Source organism: Monodon monoceros, unplaced genomic scaffold (genome assembly GCF_005190385.1).
Source record: "Monodon monoceros isolate NGI ecotype Baffin Bay Population unplaced genomic scaffold, NGI_Narwhal_1 Super_Scaffold_13, whole genome shotgun sequence".
NCBI lineage: Eukaryota > Metazoa > Chordata > Mammalia > Artiodactyla > Monodontidae > Monodon > Monodon monoceros.
The window spans coordinates 82,036,117-82,062,590 of record NW_021703769.1 but is presented as its reverse complement, the minus strand read 5'-3'; the positions used below and the strand labels follow the sequence as shown (position 1 = coordinate 82,062,590).

Genomic DNA, 26,474 nt, shown 5'->3' with positions numbered 1-26,474 from the left:
AGCTGGGGAGTCTGATGAGGGTCTGGGTGAAGTCTGGCCCCGGAGCGGATTGTGGCTTCAGTTTTCTCCAGCAGAGCTGCCTGGAATCAGGCAGGGAGACGGTGGGTGGTGGGGACCCCTATCTGCTGTTTGGCCTGGTGCGAGGGCATGAGATGAGGGAGTCTGGGAGAGGCCAGAGGTGGGAAGACAGAGGCAAGAGGAGGAACGGGTCCACGGACGGGCTTTGAGGGCACTGAAGGCCCCGAGGCCAGAGTAATGGGGACAGTGGAAACGAGACTTTCCCGAAGTGCAGCAAGCAGGGCGCCGTGGCCTTTGTGTGGCCCGGGCCCGTTGGGGCGCAAGTCCGGGCACCGAGGGGGACACTTGGGGTGTGGGCTGCTGATTCCCCCGCCACCCTTGGGTGGAGGGGAGAGCCGAGGGCAGCGCCCACGAAGAGAAGTCTTTGGGCCGAGGTTTGCCGAGTTCAGGGCGCGATCAGGGGGCGCGCCCCGACTCTGCTGTCCTCGCCCGCAGGATCTTCATCCCCAAGAAGCACCGGGCGCGCTTCGACGAGGTGGTGTCTCAGGGTCTGCTGGGCAAGCTATGCCGCGCCCGGCGGGCGCAGGGCGCGCAGCGGCTGCGCCGGAGCCGCAGCGAGGAACGGCCGGAGCGCCTCCTGGTGTCCACGCGCGCCAGCGCCGCCCCGCGCCGCCCCGACGAGCCTCCCCAGCGCAAGGCCGCCTCTCTGCTCGGCAGCCGCGCCGGCCCCGGGGGCGCGCGCAGGTACCCGAGACGAGTGGGCGCGGGCTGCGGACGCCTCTCGGTCGGTGGGCTCGGCATGGAGACCCGGGCGGAGGGTGCGGGGGCGAAGCGAGGACACCTGGGGGTTGGGGTCCAGGAGAGGTGAAGGGGAGCGGGACACTGGACGTCGCCATCTCCTGCACCCCCCAGGTTCCTCTCCCCAGGGGAAGGCGCGCTGCCCGCCCCCCACCCGCCCCTTCTTTCTCCCCAGGACGGTCCGAGTCTACAAGGGCAACAAGAGCTTCGGCTTCACGCTTCGCGGCCACGGACCTGTCTGGATCGAGTCTGTCCTGCCTGGTGAGGTGTGGGTGGGTTGTTCAGGATGGGGTGAGGGAGTCTGTTAGGCCGATGCTCAGCAGCCCCTCCCCCTTTCAGGTACCAACCTCAAGTAGCCTGTGTCCTCTGAGTGTCCCAGAGCAGCAGATCCAAATCACCCACCTTCCCCAGTCAGGACAAACCCCCTCCAAGTTCAGGGTCACCCCTGTGCCACGTGAGCCAAGTTCTCCATCCAGATCTTTCCTATGTCCACAGGGAGGGCAAGGGGCACTGCCTGAGACACGGGGGCAGCCGGGACAGAGCTGGTGCCCGCCCAGGCTGAGCCCCAGACCACATTCCCATTCCCTGGGAACTGGGCACTTGCTGGGCGGGCAGCAGGGCTTCAGGGCCTCTTCCCACTATCCAGCCCCCAGCCCCCCAAATCTGGACTCCCCCCCTCCTCCCACCTGGCCAGCCCCTTCTTGCTCCTGGAATGGTGCATCTTGAAAAAGGCAGTCTTCTCAGTGAAGGAATTCCTTCTTCCCACCCTTCCAGTGGGGCGTTGAGGGGAGGGAGGGAAGAAACCCATTTATTGTGGAGGCAGCCCATTCCCTTGTGGAAGGTCTCCGTGGACAGACATGTCTCCTGGTACCGAACTGATCTCTCCTTCCCTGTAAGCAGCCCACAGGGCTGGGTCACCTGCTCTGTCCTGTCCCCATCCCCTCCCAGCACCTGACCATGACGCGCCTAGTGAACCAGCGCCATCGGTGCCCCTGCTGATGCTGAGTTCTTTCTGCCCTTCTGCATCTCACATCTCCAGCGCACGGATTTGTGAGAAGGCTCTTCTGATCGCTGGGAAAGTGCCTCAGTGCCTTTGCATCACTGTTCCGGCCTTCGGATCATTCTGAGACCCAGTCCATCTTGGATTTGTACATCACTAAGTCAATGACACACTGTTGTAGAGAAAAGGCCCAAGGCTGCTCTCTGGGGAGCTTCCTCTAGACAAGATTAATCTCTCCTCTTTGGATATGTCTCTTCCAACTTTGCCATCACCCCCACCCCCACCTCCCTGCCTCTCCCACATGTGTAGCCAGAGATACTTGGCCTGGGGCCATGTTAAAATCCAGGGGTGCTGTTCTCCCCAACCCAACCTCCAGGCTGGTAACCCCATGCCTTCCTCGTCATAGGAAGCCAAACGGGTGCTTCGACGGGAGCTTTTACAGATGGGGATACAGGCTTGAGAGACTCTGGCAAATCAAGGACTAGAACCTGGGATCTCCTGACTCCTGATCCAGTGATCTTTCATCCCTTGCTACTACCTCTCTGGCCTTTCCACCCCAGCCTGGCCCAAGCTTCCAGGCAGGCCATGTTGGATTTGTCACCATCGCCCTTGCCCCCTTTTCAGTCCCAGGAAAAAAAAAAACCCCTGGCCCCCTCTGTCAGGAAGTCTTCCCTGATCATTCCCCTTCCTCTCCTGACGAATCCCACCTCAAGAGAGAACCAATTGCTCACAGTCTGAGAGTATATTTAGGCATCTATCATTTCCCCCCACTTGCTTCCAGATCAAATTTAGAGTGATGAATAATGAAAGAGGCAGAAAGAAAAAAAGTCTGTATCCACAGGAGCAAACTTAGCAGCTCCCCCTTCTCCAGGTATCAGGTACTGGGTTAGGGCTGACCTGCAGGGCCATTAAGGCAGAGTGAGAATTAGCCGCTCCCACGTGCTGAAAATGTAGGTTTTATTATTCAGACATGGTGAGGTCAACAGGTCAGGAGATGACTGCCATTAAAAAGATGGTGTGTTACAGCTCCCAAGAGGAAGGGGCACGGCACACCATGCCACAAAGGGCCACACAGGGAAGCACCAGGATTGGTCACGAGGCAGAGGGAGCAAGAGAAAACATGGGCAAGAGTCCTTTTTTTGTGTGAAGAAATGGGTGAGGCAGGGTAAGCCAGCTAAGCAGGTTTACCCGGACTGTGCGAGTCCCACAGAGGAAGGGTGGGAGAATGGGCTTAGGATTGGTTGGTTGGCACGGGAAAGATGCACTTGCAGACCAGTCATGTACCATCTCTAGGGATTGGCTAGCCCTAGAGGGACAGTCCCTCCAGTGTCAGCAAGGTCCCAAGATGTCGAAACATGATTAATTCTTCATGTTTCCCAGCCTGAGGGAGGAGCCTCCCTCTAGACACATTTTCTCCTAGTGACAAAGGCACAGAGGAATTTATGTTGTGGACCTTTGTACGAGGGGTTGAGAATAGAGTATAGAGTAGGGTCGTCTGCGGACGTGCACACCTTCCTTTTCTGCTCTCCTCCCCCAGCTCAGGGCTGACCAGTGGTCCACGCCGGGTCCCGAGCACTCCCACCCTCGCCAGGCTATCACTCCCTGCTTCGAGCAGCTGGGAGCAGAGGGGCGCTGGCTCTAATGTGGGACTGCTGGCCTGAATTTGGCTCTCCTCTGCCACCCATCCCACTTCTCGCCTGTAAAACAGGAGGACGACACAGGGATCCCTGAGTGGGTCACTGCTCAGCTGACCGCACCATCTCTCCTTGCTTCCAGGGAGCCCGGCTGACAATGCTTCCCTCAAATCGGGTGACCGGATCCTCTTCCTCAACGGACTAGACATGAGGTCAGAGGCTATTGGGGTCACTGGAGCTTGGTGGCAAACAGTCCCCAGGACTCCTGACTCTTGGGATACCCCGGCCATGGGCCTCTGACCAGCTGGTCCCCAGTTTGTCCCTCTTCTCACAGGAAGTCTTGAATCCACCCTCCCACCCTCTCCAGGATGTCAAATCGTCCTTCCAACCAGGAAACACCCCAGCTCCGTGCAGGGGGCACAGAGTTGAATGGATCATGTGTGTCTTACCCTTAAGAGGGGACCCTGCCCAGGGGTGGCGTGGTCATGACCCCTTCTGTACCCAGAAGTGTCCAGCTGGCCCTGGGCCTGGAGCTTCTCCTGCATGGGAGATTAACAAGCAAGAGAGGCAGGGCCCTGGCTTCTGGTCCTGGCCCAGCAGTGGGCTTGCTGTGTGGCCTCCACTGGCAGGACAGGGAGGTCTGGCGGGTGGCTTTGGGCAGGGCTCATCCTGGGCAGGCCCTCCTGGGCCATCTCTGCTCGGCAGGAACTGCTCCCACGACAAGGTGGTGTCCATGCTGCAGGGCAGTGGTGCAATGCCCACGCTGGTGGTGGAGGAGGGGCTCGTCCCATTCGCCAGCGGTGAGACCCCCACTGGCCCTTGGCCGCCTTGGCCCACATACCCTGCTGGGGTCGCCATGGGTGGGATTTATGATTCTACAGAGGACTCTGCTTGTCCCCCATCTCTGCAGCTTCCCTCTCCAGGTGGTGCTGTAAAACCCAGTGGGGTGGCCTCAGGGACGCTGCCTGGGGCTCTCCCTCGTCCCCCAATGGGGCACATCCCCAGGTGTGCCTCCCAATGCATGGCGCTCACCCCAGTTCGGGAGGTCCCCTGGTCCCAGCTGCCAGGAAAACCGCGCCTGGCCTGGGGACGCTGGGTCACCCGGGCCTCTCCTTCCCGTGGCCCCTGCAGACTCCGACTCGATGGATTCTCCCAACCCGTCATCGGCACTCACCTCCCTGCAGTGGGTGGCGGAGATCCTGCCGTCCAGCATCCGGGTGCAGGGGAGGACCTTCAGCCAGCAGCTGGAGCACCTGCTCACGCCCCCCGAGCGCTATGGGGTCTGCCGGGCCCTCGAGAGCTTCTTCCAGCACAGGTGGCTGGGCCAGGGGGATGGTGGGGACCTGCCCAGGGTAGACCCCAATTCCTGCCCGGTCTCACCATCGGGGTCTCCCTGCCTGAGCTTCCTAAGCCCCCTTCTCCTGAGGGAAGCTCAAAGGACCCGAGTTGGGGTGGGGACCATCGGCGCTGCCCTAGAACAAACCCTGACTCTGAAACCTCCTAGCCAAGTGCCCTGGGCAAGTCACAGCCTTCTCTGTAAAGTGAGGCAGGCAGCGACCCCCTGCAGGGTTGTTGGCGGGACCCTCACAACGCCCCCAGCTGTGGGCACTTGCCACCAGCCCCGCCCTGTTAGGCTTGGTTTAGCACCTTTCTTTTTGCACCTCAGCAGCAGCAAGAGTGTTTATCACACGCCTCAGCCCAGAGGGTCGTTTCATGGTCCCTGCAAAGCCAATCACTTGTTCATTCCCTTTTTTTGTTTAAACAAAAATGTATATTTGTTGAAATATAATCCACATATCATACAATTCACCCATTTGAACGTACAATGCACTGGTTCTTAATATATTCACAAATATGTGTAACGGTCATCATACTCAATTTTAGAACACTTTCATCAGAAAGAAAGCCCCAGCCCTTTCACTGTTGCTCTCACCCCCCGCCACTCCTCCTTCACCTTAAATAACCACTAATCTACTTTCTGTCTCTGTAGACTTCCCTGTTCTGGACATTTCATACGATGGAATCATACAATATGTGGACTTTCATGTCTGGCTTCTTTCATTTAGCATGTTTTCAACATTCATCCAAGTTATAACACCCCCAGTCGGTCCTTATATCTATGGGTTCTGCATCCATAGATTCAACCAACCACTGAACAAATATATTTGGAAAAAATTCCATAAAGTTCCAAACGGCAAAACTTAAATTTGCCAGAGTTCCCTGTTTGTTTTATGTTTTATTTATTTTTTTATAAATTTATTTATTTTACTTATTTATTTTTGGCTGCATTGGGTCTTCGTTGCTGCATGTGGGCTTTCTCTAGTTGTGGCAAGCAGGGGCCACTTTTCATTGCGGTGCGCAGGCTTCTCATGGCAGTGGTTTCCCTTGTTGCGGAGCATGGGCTGTAGGCACGTGGGCTTCTGTAGTTGTGGCTCGCGGGCTCTAGAGCGCAGGCTCAGTAGTTGTGGCGCACGGGCTTAGTTGCTCCACGGCATATGGGATCTTCCTGGACCAGGGCTCGAGCCTGTGTCCCTTGCATTGGCAGGCGGATTCTTAACCACTGAGCCACCAGGGAAGTTCCTCTCTGTGAGTCTTAGGTTCCAATTCCTTGTTGATTTTAGACATTGTAAATATCTTCTCCCATTTGTTACTCTATTGTTACTTCCATTATATCTAATATTTTGTGTGTGTGTGTGTGTGTGTGTGTGTGTGTGTTTGCGGTACGCGGGCCTCTCACTGTTGTGGCCTCTCCTGTTGTGGAGCACAGGCTCCGGACACGCAGGCCCAGCGGCCATGGCTCACGGGCCCAGCCGCTCCGCGGCATGTGGGATCTTCCCGGATCGGGGCACGAACCCGTGTCCCCTGCATCAGCAGGCGGACTCTCAACCACTGCGCCACCAGGGAAGCCCCATTATATCTAATATTAACAGCTCCAAGTTGTGCTTCTTTGAACAAGTATTCTTGATTTTGTATCATCACATTCGATACATTTGGGGCCTATGGCTTTGGCTTTTGAATTTTTGTTTAAGAAGTCCTTCCCTGCCCCTTGGTCAAAAGATATCTCCTGCATTATCTTCTATTAATTTTATAATTATACCTTCCACACTTTGGTCTTTTATCCACCTGGAGTTCACCTTTATGTGTGGTGTTACATGAGGATCAGTTTTATTTTTTCCATACAATGCAGCGATCAGCAAACTATTTCTAGAAACGTCCAGATAGCAAATATTTTAGGCTTTGCAGGTCATATAGTCTCCATTGAAACCATTCATCTCTTCTGTTGTAACTTGAGAACAGCCATAGACAAAATATAAACCATAGGCTTATATAAACCATGTTCCGATAAAACTTGCTTCACAAAAACAGGTGGCAGGCCAAATTTTGGGCCTTGGGCCATCATTTGCCAGTCCCTGATATAGTGAGTCAGCTTTCCTAACACTTTCTATACGTTTTAATCTTCACAACAGCTCTGTGTGGTAGATGCTTTCTTTTTTTTTTTTTTTTTTTGGCCGTGCAGCACAACTTGTGGGATCTCCATTCCCCGACCAGGGATTGAACTCAGGCCACAGCAGTGAGTCCAGAATCCTAGCCATTAGGCCACCAGGGAACTCCCCAGTAGATGCTATTTTTATCTCCCATTTTACAGAGGAGGAAACTGAGAGCAATTAGTAGCAGGAAAGGTCACTTGGCTGGTAAGTGGCAGACCTGGGATTTGAATCTGGGCAGCCTGTCCGCAAAGCCTACCTTCCTTCCCACTTCTCTGTCTTGGGGAGGAAGGGAAGGGCATGAGGCTGAATTCTGTGGCCTGGAAGTGCCCCCTTGTCCACCACTCTGCCCCCTCTGTTGAGCCCCTGAGTCATGAACCCCTTGCTCCTGCACGCCACCCCCAGGAACATCGACACGCTGATCGTCGATGTCTACCCAGTGCTGGACACGCCCGCCAAGCAGGTCCTCTGGCAGTTCATCTACCAGCTGCTGACTTACGAGGAGCAGGAACTCTGCCAGGAGAAAATCGCATGCTTCCTGGGCTACACGGCCATGACAGGTAAGCAGCCCCTCCCCCTGCCCAGCCCGCCAGGTAAAGGCCAGACACCTGCTGTTCTCACCTGTGAGGTATTACAGCCAACCCGGGCTCCTCCCACACACAGATGCACCCACTTGTCCTGGAGATGCACACCCAGCACACCGGGGCTGGTCCCACGCTTTGCCCCACGGATGTGCTTTGCCAACTTGACCCTTAAGGCAGCATGACCTTAGACTTTAGACACCCCACCGAACGCCCAGGGTCTCAGGTTTCTCACCCACAAAATGAGGGTGACCACAGTGGCTGTGCTTTGCACCCTGGGAAGTGTGGCACAGATCAAGAAGTTCACGTGGACACTGTTTACAGACCTGGATTGTGAGCGCACGGCCAGGTCACACCTGCCTAGTGGGCTCTGGAGCCCACAGACTCACACAAGGGCCTACGGGGCCCCGTGCAGCCTCAGCTCCCCGCTGCTGCCCCGTCACTGGGTGCCCCCGTGCCCACACCACGCACGCGCTTCATCACTCGGCTGCGGGCATCGAAAGTGGGCTAAACCCTGGGCACCTGACGTTCGCCTGCCCGTCTCCTCTGTGCTGGCCCTTGTGCGCCCACCAACCCTAGTCCTGAGGACCCAGAGTTTGTTGGGGGGTTGAGGGTTTGAGCTCAGGCGCAGGCTGGGCAGCAGATGTCCCACACATCTGCCCTGACCTGGAACCTTCCATTTCACTCTGCAGGCCCCTAGGGGCAGCAGCGCCTGCGTGTTGAGACCTGGGAATCAGGGGGTCCTAGGCTCTCGGCATGAGAAGGGGCCCTGAGGGTGGGTTGTGGCCACCTCCGCCCAGCCTCTATCCTCAGGCTGGCACCACCCCCATGTACCTCCTGTGCCCAGCGCCCCGCCTCTCACCCTAGGGTTCCCAGCTGTCCTAGAGCCGAGCAGGCCCAGGCTCACAGGTGGGTGCCCTCACCCTCCCTGTGTTTGGAGGCTCCTTGTCAGGCTGAGAGGACAAGGGGCCTGTCTCCCCTTTGGTCCCACAGCAGAGCCAGAGCCCACACTGGACCTGGAACCCGAGCCAGAGCCGGAGCCGGAGCCGGAGCCAGCGCCCGAGCCCCACCCACGGAGCTCCCTGAGGGCCTCCTCCATGTGCCGCCGCAGTCTCCGGTCCCAGGGCCTGGAGGCCAGCCTCAGCTGTGGTGAGGCCCCGGACCAAAAGGCTGGAGTGGGTGAGAGGGCGCGACAGGGCTCAGTTTTCCCACCTGCAAAATGGGCTTGGCGAGATGAGACATCCCTGGGAACGGGCTGAGCAGTGGCCCCTCTGGGCCCACAGGGCTTGGCGGTTCTTTCTCCAGAGGCCCTCGCTGGGTCTGGGCTGGGGCCTGAGTCTTAGAGCTCAGGGGTGGTCACTAGACCCCCGTGTTGTGGACTTGGCCCTCCTGATTCCCCGGCAGGGCCCAGCGACTGCCCAGAGATGCCTCTTCCTCTGATCCCAGGCGAGCGCCAGGCGGGCGATGGCACATCCCTCCCCGAGACCCCCAACCCCAAGATGGTGAGACCTTCTCTCTGCCCTGCTTTTGGTGTCAGTGGGGAGCTGGGAATGGGTGGCCCACGGAGCTGGGGCAGACCCTGGCCTCCCAGGCCACCCAGGCCTGGCCTCTGAGGCCACGTTAGGGCCACATCGGGGAGGTAAGGGCAGGCTGGACCCATCCCCACCTCCTCTCCCCGAAGATGTCGGCTGTCTACGCAGAGCTTGAGTCCCGGCTGAGCAGCAGCTTCAAAGGGAAGATGGGGACCACCTCCAGATCCCGTGCCTCCCCACCAGTGCCCAGCATGGCAGGCACAGAAGGTAGGGGCTCGCCAGCTCCAGCTCCCGAGGGCAGCTCTGGCCTCCGGCCTCCCGGCTGGCTGGCTGGGTGTTACCACCACCTCCAGGCATATCCCTGGACCTCCCTCTTCGCTCCATGGCTATGGAACTGAATGCTGGGGAGCCCTGGCAACTTCCATAGCTAGGGGCCATCAAGGTCCGGGTTGTCCTGGCCCCTCCCATGTCCCCTCTGATCCTCACCTCTGCTATGGATCTAGAAAAGCAGAGGGCTGCCCCCATAGGACTCCAAGTTCGCATGTGACTGTCCGATAGACTATGAAGTGCATGCATTTTGCTCTGTGAGTGGCTCAGCTGGGAAGATGGTTGTTCACAGACACACATGGTGGTTTCTCGGCAGTTCAGAAGGCAGGACCCCTGGGTGATGTTTCTGTGAGCCAAGGGCTTGCTGGGTGCGGGAGGTGCCCCATGACCTTTGGTCTGGAGACCCCCTCACCCTTGACTTGTGTTCAGTGGGTTCCAGGTGGGACCGTGGGATCCTGTGCAACATGAGCTGGGGTCTGCCTGTCCTGGGGCCAAGAAGTACTCCCCCTGCCCACTCCGGCCTTTGATCACCCTAAGGGAAGCCTGGGGACGCAGCGTCATCCAGGCTCTTCCTGCACTGTGTCCAGAGGAGGAAAGGAAGGTGTCCAGGGACACAGAGCCAACCCGCCCTGGGCCCCCTCCCCTCCAGCCCGCACCTGGAACCCAGGTACTGACCCAAGAGGGGTCCTCACGTTCCATCCCCCACCCTAGGACCCAGGACCCTGTCCAGCGTCTCGTGGCCCAGCGAGCGGCTCCTGCCCTCCCCCTGCTACTACCCGCTGTGCTCAGAGGGCCTGGCCTCCCCCAGCAGCTGCGAGTCCCACCCCTACGCCAGCTTGGACAGTAGCAGGGCGCCCTCCCCACAGCTGGGCCCCGGGCCCCTCCGCTCCAGCAGCACCCCCAGCCCGGACCCCGGCCGCCCGCCCAGCCGCAGGAAGCTGTTCACCTTCGCTTGCCCTGTGCCAAGCCGGGATACTGACCGCTTCCTGGATGCGCTGAGTGAGCAGCTGGGGCCCCGGGTCACCATCGTGGATGATTTCCTGAGCCCTGAGAATGACTACGAAGAGGTGAGCACGCGGGCAGATGTGCAGGGTATGGGGGCCTATATGGGGACAGTGTCCACAGGCTCCTGCAAGAGGCCTGCTGCCCTGGGGATGTGCCCCAGGCTCCCCCTCTCCCTGCCCCAGTCCATCCTAGAATCTGTCCCAGGACACCCCGCTCCTTGGCTGGAGCTATCCCACCCTGGGCTCAAGCTAGGACCCTGTTTGTCCAAGGCCGCCCCATATGCCCTGTCTCAGGTTCCCTACACTCTGTCGGGCTGTCCCACCACAGCCTCAGGCTAAGCCCCCAGCCTCTCCTGTCCCATCCCCGGGCCATGCCACCCCCTGCCCCAGACTACTCCACTCTCCCTCACCTTGGCCCAGGCTCCAGTCTCCCTGGGCCCAACCTGACCCTCCCCTTGCCTTGCTCTGTCCCCCCAGATGAGCTTCCACGACGACCAGGTCAGCTTCGTCACCAATGAGAGGAGCAGTGCCAGCGAGTGCGTCAGCAGCAGTGAGGAGGGCAGCTCCCTGACCTACTCCTCCATCTCCGACCACATCCCCCCGCCCCCACTCAGCCCCCCGCCACCGCCACCCCTTCCCTTCCATGACCCCAAGCCCAGCTCCCGCACCCCTGATGGCCCCTGGGGCCCCGCTCCGACGCTGGCCAAGCCCCTCACCCAACTCAGCCACCCAGTCCCTCCACCACCCCCGCCACCCCTGCCCCCACCTGTCCCCTGTGCGCCCCCCATGCTGTCCCGGGGCCTGGGCCACCGCCGCAGTGAGACCAGCCACATGAGCGTCAAGCGCCTGCGGTGGGAGCAGGTGGAGAACTCGGAAGGCACCATCTGGGGACAGGTAGGTGACCCGGGGGCCAGGAGTGCTCTGCGCCGGGGGAGGTGGTCTGGGCAGCAGCAGTGAAGGCAAGACCCTTCTCCAGGCCTCTTCCAGCGTCAGCTGAACATCCTCTGGTCGTCCCCACGCTGAGCAGAGGATGAATGAAGGCCCAGCCCATGAACACGCCCACCCTTCGTGGCTGACACAGGCACCGAAGCTCAATCTGTGTCCCTAAAGCCAATGACACACGGGGGACATCCAGAAACAGCACCACACTCACCCTTGAAACCTATCCCTTGAGATTTGAATAGTTCCCTCAGGCTCTTAGAGCCAAGAGAAGGACATCTGGTTAGAGAGTCACAGACCTTCGAACTGTCTGCCAGTCTACGATCAGTAGTTTATTCACAGGAGCCAAGACTGAAGGATTCTTAAAAGGGCAGCTGTTCCAAACCCCTGCACACCAGCCTCCACCCTTTCACTCTGATGCTTGAACTTCCTCCCAAACAACACTGCCAATATATACTTGAACCCCTTTAGTGATGGGGAGCTCACTACCCGTCAAGGCATCCCTTTCCTCACTGGACAGTTTTCACCATCCATCCTTGTATTGCTCTGAAATTTTGTCTCACCAAGATTCCCATGTCCTGCTTTCTGTCCTGCCCTTTGAAATCAGGCAGAGCAAGTATATTTCCTTATCCACACACCAACCAGCCTGTCCCATGAGCAAGGTTCACCCCATCCCTGTTCTTTAGGTCATTCCCCTAGAATGTGGTTTCTAGCCCCATAGTCTGTCAAAGGGCAGGTCCCAAATGGAACTCCTAATGGGGCTTCACCAGTTCAGAGGAGAAAACAGTGCTCTCATCTCCTTTGACCTGGACATCATACTCCTTTTAACATGGCCTGGGAACCCTCCAGCTTCTGGGGCTGCCCCATTGCAGTGCTCATTCCCACCGTCATCCTCAACCCTAGTCCCTTCCTCTTCTTGGGACCAACAGCATGTCCTTACATGCAGCCACACTCCACTGGGGCATGCTTGTCATTTTTTCCCATTGCCACTTCCTGGGTCCCAGTCCTGTCTCCTGCCTTCCCAGCCAAGTTGGCATCAGCCCACACCTCCAGGGAAGCTTTCCATGTTGCTGATAGACAAAGTCACAAACTGGGACCTACTGGGTCCCCTGGAGACCTCACTCCTACCAGCCTCAGATGGTCCTTGAAGCCTTGCTCTGAAGAGTGGTCTTTCCACTGGATTCTGAAGGTGGACACAGGGACAGAGGTCATGCGCATGGCCAAGTCCACATCCACGCCAGGTGTCCCTGGCCTGCAGCCATGGCCCTTCTAGACTGTCACCTCTCACCCAGGTCATTTGTTAAAACCACCTGTCCAGTTCCTAGCTCCTGGCATTTCCCTGCTTTAGTTTCCCCAGAATCGGGAACCCAGAGCAGCTCTGGTGAGCTCACTCAAAACAGACCCAGACCCCTTAAGACTCCTTGGTGGGCTCCAGCCCCTTTAGAGCCCCTCTGCCCCCTGCTCCAGCACAACTTGCTGGCTTCTGCGTGGAGAGTGCTGCAGGTGTGAGTGTTATTGACCACAAGAGGGGCCGGCTCACCGCCGGGTAACTTGGATGATTTAGCTTCTCCTGCAGTCTCCTCCTGCCGCCGGGTTTATCCCAGGGCTTGATGGAGGCTCTCCCTCCTGGAGCTCACAAGGCAGCCCTTAGACGGTGGGGGTGGTGGAGGGCGGCAGTTCTTCCTCGCTCTGAACCTCCCCCTCCCTCGCAGCTCGGGGAGGACTCTGACTATGATAAGCTGAGCGACATGGTGAAGTACCTCGACCTGGAGCTCCACTTTGGCACCCAGAAACCTGCTAGTGAGTGGCCTGAGGGCCCTAGGGGAACCCAGATACCAGGTCCTCTGTGGCAGCCCACCCACTACCTTCTGTGGCGTCCCAGGGCTTAGAGTCCCCAAGGTCTGCACGGACCGCCATTTATTTACTGTGTCCCTGAGTTATTGAACTTCTCAGAGCCTCAGGTTTCCTACCTCAAAATGGAGATAATAAGAGCTGACATGTGTTGCATGCTTACCAAATGTCAGACACCCTTGTTTCTAAATTAATCCTGTGACAATTCTGTGAGGTAGGGACTGTGATCCCCCCATCCTCCTGATGAGGAAGCACAAAGGGGCTAGGTAATTTGCTCCAAGTCACACAGCCACAATAAGGTAGACAGATATCCCTTCCAAGTCTCTCTCTCCCATTACCCCTCTCAGGGTATCTCCCTGTAGTTGTTGGGTGGGGCTCCAGGCAGCCAGGGATACTGTGTGTGGAAAGTGGTCCCGGGATTGAAGAGAAAGGCCGCTGTCCGTCCAGGAAGCATCTGCAAGGTCGAGAGGTGATTGGTTCTCCTTATGGGGCCAGCTCAGTCCCAAGGGCCCAGGGGAGAGAGGAGGGGGGCGGGGGGCGGACACACGCCACATCACGCACACTGTGTTAGACTGGACCCCAGAGTCCATGAGTGAGGGGAGTGTGGACACGTGGAGCTGATTCAGTCAAGTCCATGGTCAGGGGCGTCTGGGCTGTGGGGTGTGGCCACACCCCTCCTGGGCCCTCGCACAGCAGCCTCAGCCTAGCGTCCCCTCATTAAACCATCAGTTTCCCTTCCAGAGCCGGTGCCCGGGCCTGAGCCCTTCAGGAAGAAGGAGGTGGTGGAGATCCTGTCCCACAAGAAGGCCTACAACACCTGTGAGGGGCTGGGGGTGCCGGGTGGTTGTGGGGGGCACGACGCGACCCCCCACCGGGCCACCGAGCCTTGGATCCACCCCGGTGGATGATCGAGATTAGGCCGTGGGGGCCCCAACACCTGCCTCCCGCGCGGTGAAGACCCTCTCCCAGGTCCCACGGCCAGCCCGATCCCACCGGGCGCAGGTGCCGGCCTTGGCTCCACCCCCATCGGCCCCGCCCTCATCCTGTAATCGGCTCCCCAGTTCCGGCCCCGCCTCCAACCGCATACCCTACTCTCCCCGTCTCAGGACCCTCTCTAGTTCCCTGGCCCCAACTCCGCAGGCCCCGCTCAATTCCGGGTCTGTCTCTTTGAGAACCCCGCCCTCGCCCCTCAATAGGTCGCGGGAAGGACCCTCCCCTCCTCTGGGCAGGCTCCTGCTCCGCCCCGGTTCCTGGCCCCCCGTCCCCCGACACACCCAGGAGCCAGGGTGGATCTTGAAGCCCCGCCCACTCCCCGCCCGGGCCCTGCCCCGGCTCACCCTCGCGGCCCCGCCCGCAGCCATCCTGCTGGCGCACCTGAAGCTGAGCCCGGCCGAGCTGCGGCAGGTGCTAATGAGCATGGAGCCCCGGCGCCTGGAGCCCGCGCACCTGGCGCAACTGCTGCTCTTCGCGCCAGACGCCGACGAGGAGCAGCGCTACCAGGCCTTCCGCGAGGCGCCCGGCCGCCTCAGCGAGCCCGACCAGTTCGTCCTGCAGGTGCTGCGGCCGTGACCCCCGCCCGGGGTCAGGGGCGGCTGCCCAGCGGCCTCGGCCTCCTTTGTCAAGGCTTTCGCTTTGTGCCTTTGTGCGTGGGTCTCGCTCCCCTCCCGCCACCGCGTTCACGCCTCTGAGTCCCGGTTTTACACCTGTAACAGCCAGTTCTCACTCAGGGTCCAAGGTAGATGGGATGAGGGTGCCCCCTAGAGATTGTGCTTGTTTTCCTAAGGGAATACCGGGCAGCCCGCTGACCCCCACCCCAGGCTGCCCCGGGGCAGCGGGTCTCCTGGCGGGATGGATGAATCCTGGCCCTGCCTTCCTGTCAGATGCTGTCGGTTCCCGAGTACAAGACCCGCCTGCGCAGCCTCCACTTCCAGGCCACCCTACAGGAGAAGACAGAAGAGATCCGGGGCAGCCTGGAGTGCTTGCGCCAGGCCTCCCTCGAGCTCAAGAACAGCCGGAAGCTCGCCAAGATCCTGGAGGTCAGAACCGCCCCTTCTCAGATCACTCTACCTGCCCCTCTGTCCCCTGGGGCTTCCAGCCTGGAGGTTCATCCTGAGAGGGGCCAGGGCGTGGGGTAGGACCTGCCCACCCTTCTCTCCACAGTTTGTGTTGGCTATGGGCAACTATCTCAACGATGGACAGCCCCAAACCAACAAGACCACGGGCTTCAAGATCAACTTCCTGACGGAGGTGAGGGGGCCTGTCAGACAGTCACTGATTTGTTTGCTCTACCATTGAGGCCCTTCCCCACCCCTGTGCCCCCCGCAGGAAGAGCTGGCTGCCCTCAGGCCAGGATGTAACAGAAGCAAAGTTTGGGGGTTGAGGGGATGGGGGGACAAGGTGGCGTCTCCAAGCCAAGCCTCAAGATCTGGAAAAATGGAGTGGTGGGAGAAGAGAAGGGCAGGGAGGGAAGGCTCCAGGAGGAAGGGGCGAGTCCCACCTGGTGGATTCTGTGCCCTCAACACCACCACCACCATCAGGCCAGTCCTACCCCAGAAAGATCTAGGATCAGAGAAGGGACAGCTCAAATATCCAGCCTTTCCCCTGTGTTTCTGGGACTTTTCCCCCATGACGTCTTCGGTTGTTTTCAAAAAGAGAAAGAAAAACTCACTTTATAGATATGAACGGTTTAGGGTGTCTGAGGCTCAGGTGTGCCACAGGTGGTTCCAGAAAACCACAAAAGGGAAGAACTGTGAGTGATGCTCCCCGCTTTCCCTGGGGTTAGAGAATTTTGGGCTCTATCTTTTGACAAGGGCAAACTCACAAGGACAGAAAAACCTAGGGTCCTCCCCTAGCTGGGGGCTGGGGGCCTGGTTCCTGGGGGTCTCAAAGATCTGGGCCAGGAAACAGGCCTGTGGCATCCCAGCAGATGAGAGCTTCAGAGTTAAGGATTACTAGCCATCAGCTTATGAGCTTTGGAGTTGGAGAGTTTCGGGGGCCAGGAACTGACGCCACAGCCCAGGGGAAGCAGGGAGGAGAGCACTTGAGCCCGTGTGATCAGGAATCTTATGGGGTCCTTGAGGAAGATATATGTTGGGGTCACTTGCAGCTGAACTCCACCAAGACGGTGGATGGGAAGTCCACCTTCCTGCATATCCTTGCCAAATCGCTGAGCCAGCACTTCCCCGAACTCCTGGGCTTTGCTCAGGACCTGCCCACCGTGCCTCTGGCTGCCAAAGGTAGGCTGGGTGGATGGGTAGGGAGGCAGAGGCACCGCTGTCCTGGGCTGGGAGGGCAGCCCCACGAGGCTCTGTTGCCTACCCTACAGTGAACCAACGGGCCCTGACCAGTGACCTGGCTGACCTCCACAGCACCATCAGTGAGATACAGGCCGCCTGCCAGAGCATGTCCCCCACCAGCGAGGACAAGTTTGCCGTGGTCATGGCGGTATCCTGTCCCAGTGCCACAGTGGACCCTGGGCGGGGGGGGTCAGGTAGAGCTGGCTGTAGCTCCAGTGGCCAGCAGAGATTCTGGGCAGAGGCTGCTCTGGGTCCAAGGGTTCTGGAAGGGGGTCCGCCTTAGGTCATTTAGAATCTAAGTGCTTATGTCAAGTCTGTATGTAACTGAGAAGGAGCTCTTTTTTTTTTTTTTTTTTTTTTTTTTTTTTTTTTTGGCGGTACGCGGGCCTCTCACTGTTGTGGCCTCTCCCTTGCGGAGCACAGGCTCCGGACGCGCAGGCTCAGCGGCCATGGCCCACGGGCCCAGCCGCTCCGCGGCATGTGGGTTCCTCCCGGACCGGGGCACGAACCCGCGTCCCCTGCATCAGCAGGCGGACTCTCAACCACTGCGCCACCAGGGAAGCCCAAGGAGCTCTTCTGATTGGCTACATTGCCCCCTCTGTCCTCGGGGGTGGCAGAGTCCAGGCTTAAGTCACAAGATACAGGGAGAGGCTTGTCAGACTTGTCAGGCCTGGCCAGTCAAAGGCAGTCAGGAGAGGGGAATATTCCGACTGAGCACAGACAGTGACAAATGCTATAGAAAAAGAGAAACAGAGAAAGTGGGCCACTCTAAGTGGGTGGTTGGGGAAGAGAGGGTGGTAGCATCTGAGCAGAGCCAGGAGGGAAGAGAGAGCTGCCCCACAGAGAGAGGAGCAAGTGAAAGGCCTAAGGCTGGACTGGACGTGGCAGGTGTCAGAACGAGCTTGGAGGGCAGTGGGCAAAGGGACTGGAGCCTCTGACCAGGGCATGGTGCCCAGGTGAGCAAAGGGCCTGGGGTAGACTGGAGTGGTCGCTGTTTGGGTCACTGCCCGGGGACCTGCCCCAGTGACCTGGGGCAGTTTCCTTAACAGAGGCCCATCAGTCCTTCCTGGAGACAGCCCAGCCGGTGCTGCGGGCGCTGGACGGGCTGCAGCGGGAGGCCATGGAGCAGCTGGGCAAGGCGCTGGCTTTCTTCGGTGAGGATTCCAAAGCCACCACTTCCGAGGCCTTTTTCGGCATCTTTGCGGAGTTCATGAGCAAGTTCGAGGTGAGCCACGGTGGGAGGCCCTGAGGAGAGAGCAGGGCCATAGGTCCAACGAGGGGGTTCCTCTCTGAAGCCCGGGGTGGGAAAGGGCCCCTAGTGAGTGACACGCTCCCCCAGTGGGGCGGAGCCAGTAGGTCTCTGCCTCGGCGAGGGAGGGGGTGGGGGGAGACGACGCAGGGAGGGGGCGGTCCCGGGACCACTGACCAACCCCCGTCCCCACGTGCTCCTCCCTCCCCAGCGAGCGCTCGGCGACCTGCAGGCCGGGGAGGGCACACGCGGCTCTGGGATGGTTTCGCCCCTCTCCTGGTGACGGTGGCGGCCTCGCGTCCTCGGCGGCCCGAGCGCGGAGCGGACGCCGCCCGCGTGGCTCAGAGCGGCCCGGGTGCGGGAGTGGGGCCCAGCCACGCCCGCATCTCCAGCTAGCTCAGCCGTCGAGCTCCGGCCGCCCTCGAAGGTGCGGAGACCCCTTCTTGGGGCCGAGCCCGGGGCTCCGAGGGTTGGGAGCGCGGGGACGGAGCCGGCACGCCGACTCCCCGGGACGCGTGAACCACCCGCCGCCAGGTCCCGCCGGCTTCCCGCGCCTTGTCCACTCCCCCTTCTCCGCCCCACCCCCGCCCCCTCCCCGCTCCCGGGCCTTCCAGCAAGGGCTGGCTGTGCACGCCCTCAGGACCTAGGGGTCCCGGGGAGGGGCCGCTGCCACCAGCCGGTGGATTCCGAGATGGCTGCGGCACTAGGGCGGCGTCTTGGCCAGAGGGTGCCCGGCCCCAAGGAAGGCCGTCTGAACCTCTCCTGAGCCTGCTCCCAGTGTGCCCAGGGGACGCCCTCGCGGAGCACGGACCCCGCAGACCTTAGACTGTGGAGAAGGAGGCAGACGCCCTTGAACATGCCACACCAGTGAGCACGATAAGGCCTGGAGGTCTCTCACCCAGCCCAGGGCCTCCTGGACTACTTGGACGAAGGCAGGCAGGCTGGAAGGAGAGCCCCAAGTACAGGGACCTGGGGGAGGGGGGTGGGTGTGCACCTAGCCTGGGTCTTGGAAGCCAGAAGAAACCTCAGCTGGCTGCAGAGGAGAGGGCTGGACTGGAGAAGGCAGGAGAGAAGCTGGGCAGAGATACAGGAAAGCATTAGGATGACTATATCAGACTGCAGAATTGAAGTTTTCACCCAGCAGACAAACTGAAATCCAGTTTAGAAGTGGTTACTTGGAAGTGGGGAGTCTGGGAGTGGGAGGGGGGATGCCGCGGTAGGGCAGAGAGAGCAGAGAGATGCTCAGGTGATGGATGAGCAGGACTTGGTGGCTGGCTGCCAGGTTTCTCACCCGGGTGGGTGGCGATGATGCTGTTCCCTGGAACAGGCCATGTGAGCAGAGCAGGCTTAGAGGCAGTAACACCACCTGGGACATATTTGGGATCTCAGAGTCTGTTTTACATGTGTGTCTGGAGCCCCTGGTGAGGACTGGGGATAGAGGAGGGAGCTACCTGGATGCTGGGAGCAGAGGGATGCTGGGGGCATCCTTTCCTTTCTTTGTTTCATCTTTTCCATTCTCCAATCGACAAATCCTGGATCAGGCAGCTTCCCGTTACCTCTTCCCTTAACTTTCTTCCAGAGAAGTCTGAAATGGACTTTAGAAACCATCTTCTGGCTTTTTTTCCCTCCACTATGATTGAATAGCTGGTGTTGCCCCTGGACAGTATTCGGGACCCATCCAGTTCTACCCGGTCTCCCACAGACCCCTCGTTGAGGCCATGTATGTTCTTCCTTTGTTCCCCGCTCACAGCCACCATATAAAAATATCTAAACCAAATTGTGTAATTCAGGTGGGGGAAATGAACCCAGATTTGGCTAGTGGAGGACATTTCTCCCCAGCAGCTCAAGCCGGATAATTTCCATAACTTCCCAAAGCCTTTGTCTCTGAGAAACATGTCAAAAGGTCCATTAAAATCCTGGTATGGGATCTGTAGAGACTGTAGACTCCACCAGGCTATGAATAGGCATGACCCTCCAGGCCCAGGTGTCCTGTATGGCATTTTCCCGCAAATTAGAAACACACACCCTCTTCAGGTAGATCCAGCCCCACGCCAGGGGACTCAGGTTGGCAAGCCAATCGCTAGCTGGGTTTTCTCCCTATAGTGGCTTGTAACTGTTACCTATTTCCCACACAATGCTGTGTAACAAACTGTCCCAAAACTCAGTGACTTAAAACGGCAGCCATGGCTCTTGAGTCCATGGGTCCTGCTGGGCAGTTCTGATCCGAGCTGGGCTCAGTGGACTCACCTGGGTGTCTGTAGTCTTCTGTGGGTCAGCTGGGCAGCTTTGCTAGTCATGCAGGGCTCTTTCCATGTCTGGGGCCTTGGTTGGGACAGTTGAGATGGCTTCATGTGGTCTCTCATCCTCCAGCCAAATGGCCAGGACAGTTCACATGGTAAGGTCAGGGGCCTAAGAGAACAAGCAGAGACACAGAAGACCCCTGGAAGCCTAACCTCAGAACTGTCACACCGTCCCTTCCGCCACAGTATATTGTCAAAGCAAGTGACAAGTCCAGCCCAGATTCTAGGAGAGGGGAAATAGGCTCCCCTCTTGATGAGAGATGCTGCAGAACTACATGGCAGAGGGTGTGGATTCAGGGTCAGGTAGAGAGTCAGGGCCATTGTTGCCATCAGTGTACCACGTACCTCCGTGGCCAGGCACCCTGGTGCACATCCCAGCCTCCTTCAAATCCTCAGCGGCCCCGGCCCTCGCTGGACCCAGCACAGCACTGATTACTCATCTTCATGTGTCCTGCAGGTGCCATGCTTTTCATTCTCTCTTACCTAGGCACCCATGAGTTGCCTGGCTTCTCTCCAGATACACTAAGTCCAGGGGCACAGTGGTCTGTGCCCGCACCCGCCTAGCAACCAGTCTCCCTTCTGCTGGCGAAAGCTCCCTGTTTTTCCTTTGGGAAATTATCCCTCCTCTGCTCCCAGGCCTTGGAGCGTTGCTGATTGGATTAAGGATGATCTTGTGACTCTGGTTGGGTGGCTCAGAGTCAATTCAAGACTCAAGTTGGAAGTGTTTGGAAAAGGAGGCTCCTTACTTCTGGATGAATTGTTGGGTGTAACGAGGGTGGAATCCTGGAAGGAGCTGCCAGGACTACCACGTGGAGGGCACCTGCCTGGGTGTAAAACCAATACAGAAGAAAAGGAGAGAAGACCACTCCATCCATCTCTTGTCCCTGGATCCAGCTGTGCCTGAAGCAGACATCCCAACTTTTCAGTTTCCAAGCTAACAAATTCTGCCACCACGTGCGAATTTTTTAAATTTCTTCTACTTTTTTGGCTTAGGCTGGTTTGAATGGGTTTCTGTCACTTGCAATATTAAGAGGGTTGACTAACATACTCATCAACAGATCGTTACAGATGTTCAGTCTTTAACATTCTCAGTGCATTCTCTTCATTCATAAATGCAATCGCCAATGCTATTTGACTGCCTACCATGTGCCAGCCACAATGCTGGGTGCAGATAACCTTATGGGTCAGCCTCTCTGAGTTTCGTTTCCCAGGGTTCTATTTCATGGTGATTCTACACCCAAGTCAGTACGAAACCCTATATGTGAGCCAATATGTGCGCCACACCCTCCGCCCCATTCCTCACCAAATGACAGGGTGTGACAAGCAGGAATGTATTTCTCTCTCAACGATACTAATAAAATAGCCTAGCCCAATTACACACCGCCTTTCCTAACAATCAGTTAATGTTTACTAGGTAGTGCGCTCCGTGTTTTTACATATTTCATTTTACTTTCACAGTAACCCTCTCAGGTGGGTTTTGTTATCTCCTTTTTACAAATAAAAAGTCTAAAACTCAGGAGGGTTACGTGACTTGCTTGATGGAAAATCAAGTCTGTCTAAATCCAAAGCCCATCCTCTTAGTGGAAATATCTTCTTTGTTTTGCTTAACATGATTTTTAAAAACATCTATCAGCATTCCAGGGGCCACAGATTCTGGTGACTTCGACATAAAGAAAGCCTTTACCTCTTTTCTCACCCCCTCCTATTCCTCCCTGTGTTAATCTGCTTAGGCTACCATAACAAAATACCATAGACTAAGTGGCTTAAACAACAGGAATTTATTCCCTCACAGCCCTGGAGGCTGGAAGTCCAAGATCAATGTGTCAGCAGGTTGGGTTCCTCCTGAGGCTGCTCTCCTTGGCTTACAGACGGCCGCTTCTTGCTGTGTCCTCACGTGGCCTTTTCTCTGTGCATCACTGGCGTCTCTTCTTGTAATGACACCAGTCCTATTGGCTTAGAGCCCCATCCTTATGACATCATTTAACCTTAAATACCTCCTCAAAGACCCCATCTCCAAATGCAGTCACCTTCTGAGGTACTAGGGGCTAGGACTTCTGCATATGAATTTGGGGAGGGGGACACAATTCAGCTCATACCACCTTCTTACCAGGTGCCAAGGATATAATAGTGCTAGTTCCAAGGAGGCCTCAGAGATCTCTGGATTCAGCTGATGTTCCAAAGAGAAAGCCTTCAATCAAGCGGGATTTACTCACCTTCTCCCCTGCAATCTGCAAACTTCTATGTACTTGCCCTCATCTTCATCCCATGATGTTCAGGCATTGCTCTCAACTCCAATTCGGAGCTAATTCTTTGTCCCATATCCCCGCCTCCCCAAGCTCCCAGAGGTCCCAACGCACCTGTGACCACAAGTCATTTTCCACTGGCTCTTTCCCCTTCACCAATAAACATCCCTCTTCCTGCAACCCTCAAAGAACAGTCTAGACCCTAGTGGCTCATGCCCTCTCACTCCCTCCTTTAGACCAAACTTTTCAGAGCTGTTGTCTACACCTGCTGCCTCTGCATCCTCACCATCCACTCACCTCTCAGCACACAGCAGCCTGGCTTTCTCTCCTGTCACTCCCCTGAACCTGCTATCGTCCCGACAGGAAACCACAGGAAGCTCTAGTTGTCCTTATCTTCATTGACCTTTATTTAAGCAGCACTGTTTGCCCTCCCTCCACAAGTTCTCACACACCCAGGCTTCAGCTAGTAGACGTCTACTCACTGATAACCCATTCATCAGCCTGATTTCCCATTGGCCCATCTGCTTCTAGCCTTTGCATACAGCAAGGTTCCGTAATTGCCTATTAAATCAAACAAATAACACAAAGGTGAGGGTGACCAAGCTGCTCAAGAAAATGAATGGCTCCTTTCTATGAAAGAGTTTGGCCACATGTATCCAAAGCCCTAATGCAAGGGTTGCGGACGGAATGCCCACGGAGGCTGGACGAGGAATGCAGGCTTGTGAAGAGGGTGGTGTAAGAAGACAGCTACACAGGACCAAGGGTGACAGGTAACTGACACGGAGGGACAGGGAGAGACAGTAGGGAGGGCTGGAGAGTGGATGCCCTGTCTGCGGGGGCCCCGCTGCACCCTCTAGTCAGTGGACGTCCATGTGAGAAGGCACACCTTGGGATGCCTGATCTTCAGGCTTTCGCAAAGGAAGCTAGAAATCCAGGTTTCTATTTCCAATGTCCTAACGAAATGTTGACAACCAATTCAAAACTTTAAGGAAGATGATCAATTATGAGCCAAAGAAAACGTTTCTGTGAGCCAGATGGAGCCCAGCTGTGAGTTTGCAGCCCCTGAAATGAAGCATGTCTGCCAGCTGACTCATTCGGGCTATCCTGGGGTATAGTGGTGCACCCCCTAAAAAGGGATTCGATTCACTTTTAGACGTTAGGAAGGGAGCTGTGTTTGAAGCTAGTTGGCCGTTCTGGTTTCTGGATGGAAAGATGCTGATTACCTTATTTTGAAGATGCTCTTTGTTTTAGGAAATTCACCCAGACGATGGTGAGTCACAGGCAGGCAGGACCCACGCAGTGTTCTGCGGGGAAACCGTGACGTCGCCAGGAAACCGAGTGCTATGGTATAGACCACTGGCTTAAGGGTCTGTTGGTTGTGCGAATTAGCAAACTCTTTCTCTTGATAGTGCCCTAAAAGGGAGGGAAAATATTTTCTCTAAAGAGATGTTAACTGGATTCCTGATGTCCCCGGCACTGAGTAAAAGCACTGATGGTGTGTTCTTGGACCATGTGGGGTCAGTGGGGGGGTTTCCGCAGAAAGAAATGGATGACCCCAATGTCCGACATCTAGGAGCTGGAAGGACTGGAGGTTGTGGAAGAGGAGAGTCCTCGAGGGAGGAGCTGGGAGCTCCCGCACTAGCGGGAGGTAAGCTGGGCCCTGCGGGGAGAGGCCCTGATGTGGGATCAGAGCATCAACCTGGAAGCACTGCCCTCCCCCTCTGAGCTTTAGGCAGACACCATCATGTGACCTTATTTGTGTTGGCAGGACTTGTACGTGTTAGGAGGGAATTGATTCAGGAAACACAAATAGCTTGGGCAGAAGTGGTGGCTCTGAGTGCAAAAGCTCGGCCGAGGTGTCAGGCCACTACCAGAACAGATTTCCAGCACATGGCCACATCCTTCAGGGATTCCCCCAGAAGCTCCTTGAGGAGGGGAACCCCAGGAGAAAGACCAGACTTCCTGCCGGTTTGAGCCATTTCATCTGTTTTGCCGTTTCTAAGCGTCTGTTATCAGCCATTGAATCTACTTCATGAGAAAGTTATCCTCAGGTCGTCAGGGTCTTTAAGCAATCATTAATCCTGATTGGTGAAGGCACTTGCAGAAAGTTTTTCTCTTCAAGTAATTTCATATTATTCATAAGTGTATATGTGCATGTGTGTGTGTGTACACACATAATCCTTCTGAGAAATCATAGACTCAGACATAATGCGCAGAAATAAATCTCAGATCTAACCTCATACCCATTCAGAGATTTACATTTTCACAACAAACTTACATGCTAAAAGAAACAAGAAGAGAAAAAGGAATACGATTTCATGTCATTATGTTACACAGCAAACTGAAATGTGTACAGAAGGTTTGGATGACGCTTACTTAGAACTGAAACTCTATCTCATAAGCTCAAGAAAAGAGTGAAAAGAAATTACAAATCTCTTAGGTATGACTATGTCATTATGAGCCAACAAGCCATGATTTTTTTAGCAAAAAAAAGTAGTTCACAAAGCCTAGTCCGTGTGTACCAATAAAGATACACACACACTATATCCAAAATGGAGGGAGAGATGAAAAGAAGACAGCTTTTTCAAAGTATTTGGGTACTTCCAGTGTTTAACTTTCTACTGCTCTGATAAAAGATCGTTTTATGCATTTGTTTCTAAGAATGAAAAGTGGTCGTGTGTTCTGAATCTTTTTCACTTACGAAAGAAAACAAGGAAGTGACAGGACCCCAGTCATTGCTAAAATACACAGGTATATGCTGTGTGTAAATATTTACACCATTTGGCAACATCTCACTATACAAATCAATTTGTTTTGTGACGGTTGCCAATAAGTGGTCCCAAATATTGAGCAGTCTGATATGTTTACACTCATCAGTAGGTAGAAGTATTTGAAATACAAAATACTTGCAGTTTTCATGTTACATATTAGTTACCCCAAACCATCTAAGAATCCCAAAAATAAATTAGAAGATTTACACCTGTATCGAGAATATAGAGCCATTTCTCATTTGCTCAAGAAATTCATCGCAAAAAAAAAGAAATTCATCACAAAATCTTGATTAGCCTTTCCTTACACTAAGCACCAAGTGATATTTCTGAAAAATGCTGTGTAAATGGACACTAATAACGCTGGTTCAGGAGCTGAATTACTGAGTCGGAAGGGATCGCAGGTATAGGAGACATTTTTTTGTCAGTTTCTTTTCCTGCTTCGTGGAAAACTCCATCTCGGGAAACAATCAGGCCCATTGTCCCCTAGCTGTAGAGCTTCTGGCTACTGAAAGGCTGGCAGCTGAGTTCTTGTGTTTCCCTGGGGCTCCCAAAGTTTCCACCCCTGCAGCATTCTTATCTTCACATCCTGAACTGTGATTCTGTCTTGCTTCTTGCCCCTTCTTTCTGGGATCATTTTCATGCTTCCTCAAGTACATTTTTTACTTTAGATTTTTTTTTTGTAGTGAGGGTCTGTTGGTAGTAAATTCTTTCATCTGAAAGTAAATTTTTGCATCTGAAAATATCTTTGTAACTACCCACGTTCTTGAAAGACAGTTTTAGTGAATATACAGTTCTGGGTTGACAGTTATATTTTCTCATCAATTTGAAGATGTTATTCCACTGGTTTCTGGCTTCCATGTTTTATATTGAGAAGTCAGCTGTAAGTCTAATAAGCATTCTGTTGCAAAAGGTAGGTGTATTCATCTACTAGGACTGCTGTAACAAACTGGGTGCCTTAAAATAGCAGAAGTGTACTCTCTCACAGTTTGGAAGACCAGAGGTCCAAACTCACGTCAGCAGCATTGCCTCCCTTCTAGCCTCTGGTGGTCATTAGGTTACCAGCAATCCTTGGCATTCCCTGGCTTATAGATGCCCCACTCTATCCTCCACCATCATGTAGTGTTTTCCCTGCCTGTCAGTGTCTTCACATGATAGGGTATGTGTGTGTGTGTGTGTGTGTGTGTGTGTGTGTGTGTCTGCATCTCTGTGTTCTCTTATAAGAACATCAGTCATTGCATTATGACCCACCCTAATCCAACATGACCTCACCTTAACTAATTACATCTGCAAAGATCTTATTTCCAAATAATGTCACACTCTGTGGTTCCAGGTGGACAAGAATTTGCAGTAGGGGAGGAAGCATTATTTGACCCAGTACAGTAGGCTATGTCTCCACCATAAATATATCAGATACACAGAAAAGTCTCTGTGCTTGATTTCAAAGCT

General features: G+C 55.7%; 1 protein-coding gene across 2 annotated transcripts in view; it reads left to right on the top strand.

Annotated features, from left to right (window-relative positions):
- Nucleotides 1-17,997, top strand: part of GRID2IP (Grid2 interacting protein) — a 35,253-nt gene extending 17,256 nt beyond the window's left edge. For both annotated transcript variants that reach the window (XM_029219528.1, XM_029219529.1), the window contains 20 exons: nucleotides 514-762; nucleotides 992-1,077; nucleotides 3,593-3,662; nucleotides 4,156-4,250; nucleotides 4,582-4,765; nucleotides 7,341-7,495; nucleotides 8,510-8,665; nucleotides 8,921-9,018; nucleotides 9,198-9,315; nucleotides 10,087-10,442; nucleotides 10,857-11,273; nucleotides 13,031-13,118; nucleotides 13,911-13,988; nucleotides 14,527-14,723; nucleotides 15,050-15,205; nucleotides 15,330-15,416; nucleotides 16,276-16,405; nucleotides 16,495-16,613; nucleotides 17,526-17,690; nucleotides 17,926-17,997. In XM_029219528.1, coding sequence (XP_029075361.1) covers nucleotides 514-762; nucleotides 992-1,077; nucleotides 3,593-3,662; nucleotides 4,156-4,250; nucleotides 4,582-4,765; nucleotides 7,341-7,495; nucleotides 8,510-8,665; nucleotides 8,921-9,018; nucleotides 9,198-9,315; nucleotides 10,087-10,442; nucleotides 10,857-11,273; nucleotides 13,031-13,118; nucleotides 13,911-13,988; nucleotides 14,527-14,723; nucleotides 15,050-15,205; nucleotides 15,330-15,416; nucleotides 16,276-16,405; nucleotides 16,495-16,613; nucleotides 17,526-17,690; nucleotides 17,926-17,997 — 3,076 coding nt within the window. The remainder of the gene's footprint in view (nucleotides 1-513; nucleotides 763-991; nucleotides 1,078-3,592; nucleotides 3,663-4,155; nucleotides 4,251-4,581; nucleotides 4,766-7,340; nucleotides 7,496-8,509; nucleotides 8,666-8,920; nucleotides 9,019-9,197; nucleotides 9,316-10,086; nucleotides 10,443-10,856; nucleotides 11,274-13,030; nucleotides 13,119-13,910; nucleotides 13,989-14,526; nucleotides 14,724-15,049; nucleotides 15,206-15,329; nucleotides 15,417-16,275; nucleotides 16,406-16,494; nucleotides 16,614-17,525; nucleotides 17,691-17,925) is intronic.
- Nucleotides 17,998-26,474: the final 8,477 nt, after the last annotated feature.